Genomic DNA, 1818 nt, shown 5'->3' with positions numbered 1-1818 from the left:
ATATAGAGAGAGAGAGAGAGAGAGAGAGAGAGAGAGAGAGAGAGACAGACAGACAGACAGAGACAGACAGACAGACAGAGACAGACAGACAGACAGAGACAGAGAGAGAGATATATATAAATAGATAGATAGATAGATAGATAGATAGATAGATTTAATCAGAAACAGATATTGTCATGAACTAACAGACAAAACCATAGAAGATTGTTGGAACATACACAACGCAATGAATTAATCAGACCCTGAACACCTCTTAAAAATACTCAGATCACACATAAACGGCATGACATGATTCAAATTCATTCTACATATAAAACTGATGAACTCGTTATCAAAAGCCTATCAAAACTGAACACAATATAAATAGTACTAAACGCTAAAAAAAACACTAATAATGCACGATAAAAGCATTAAAATTAGGACTCTCTTATTATTTATTACTAACAAAACTACAAACATGAATACGTGCGGAAAAAGTTACTAATAGCCAGTGTGAGTCACGAGTTTGATTGCAAACTTTAAAGTTGTAAATTTTTCCTACTCCGACTATTTTGTTGATTATACAATGTACAACGCTCTCCTAACGGTTCGCCATGATCTTGTAACAAAGGGCGACTGTAATATACATCAGACGACACACAAGTGCAAAACTAGGTATGTATATGTATGGATGGATGGATGGATGGATGTATGGATGGATGGATGGATGTATGGATGGATGGATGGATGTATGTATGGATGGATGGATGGATACGTACGGATTTGTATATTTTGTTTTATGCATGTGTATTCTCATGCATATATACTAAAATGATAAACTTCTGGAAATTGTATATATGTATGTAGACAGATAGATAGATAGATAGATAGATAGATAGATAGATAGATACATACATACATACATACATACATACATACATACATACATAGAATGAGTATACTCGTATTTATTCCTGACAAATGTAAACTCTACAGGAGTTTACATCTACAACATATAAACATATACATACATGCAGACAGGCAGGATAGTCTTTGGTACGCGCGCACACACACACACACAAACACACACACATACACACACACACAGAGGCATACATATGCACAATTACGTCATTATATAAATACTTATTAATTTAATTATCAATTTTATTTCTGCAGGCCAAAGACAACGATAAGATGGGCACCATTAACAGCAGAGTGAAATACAAGATTGTTGATGCTCCAGGGAATTTAACCAATAATTTCACCATTGATGAATTCCGTGGAGAGGTTTCTTTGAATAATCCTTTGGATTATGAAGGTTTGGATCCTGATCTCAATGGCAAGATTATTATTACTGTCATGGCCTATGACATGGGCAGCCCATCCATGAACTCCACAACAAATGTCACCGTGACAGTTGAGGTCAGTTGAACACTTTTGTTATTCTTGATGTTGTTCGTGTTGTTAATTATTATTATTATTATTGTTCAGTAGTTTTATTTTTATAACGTGCTTTCACTTCACTACCGAGCGCAGCTCTGTGCGCCTTGGGTATGTGCTGTGGTTTGCTGTGGTGCTCTTATGGTTACTGTATTGAAAGTGTTTTGCGTAGGATGTGTGCGGTGCCCAGTAGTGCAATTTTCTGTATGTTATATATATTTGTAAGTCCTGGTGTTTTTGTTATGTATTTGTCTGAATATTTTTTTACTATACCTAAGGCACCTACTATGATAGGAATTGTTTCTGTTTTTAGATTCCACATTCGAGTATTATTATTATTATTATTATTATTATTATTATTATTATTATTATTATTATTATTATTATTATTATTAT

The 1818-nt window shown here is 33.9% G+C and overlaps 1 protein-coding gene across 1 annotated transcript in view; it reads left to right on the top strand.

Moving 5' to 3' along the window:
• Positions 1–1818, top strand: part of LOC106869633 (cadherin-23) — a 76589-nt gene that overhangs the window by 39132 nt on the left and 35639 nt on the right. Inside the window, exon 8 of the mRNA XM_014915448.2 lies at positions 1159–1404. Coding sequence (XP_014770934.2) covers positions 1159–1404 — 246 coding nt within the window. The remainder of the gene's footprint in view (positions 1–1158; positions 1405–1818) is intronic.

This window comes from Octopus bimaculoides, chromosome 22 (genome assembly GCF_001194135.2).
Source record: "Octopus bimaculoides isolate UCB-OBI-ISO-001 chromosome 22, ASM119413v2, whole genome shotgun sequence".
NCBI classification, from domain to species: Eukaryota; Metazoa; Mollusca; class Cephalopoda; order Octopoda; family Octopodidae; genus Octopus; species Octopus bimaculoides.
Note: the sequence above shows the minus strand (reverse complement) of the source record. Positions and strands in the feature narration are given on the sequence as shown.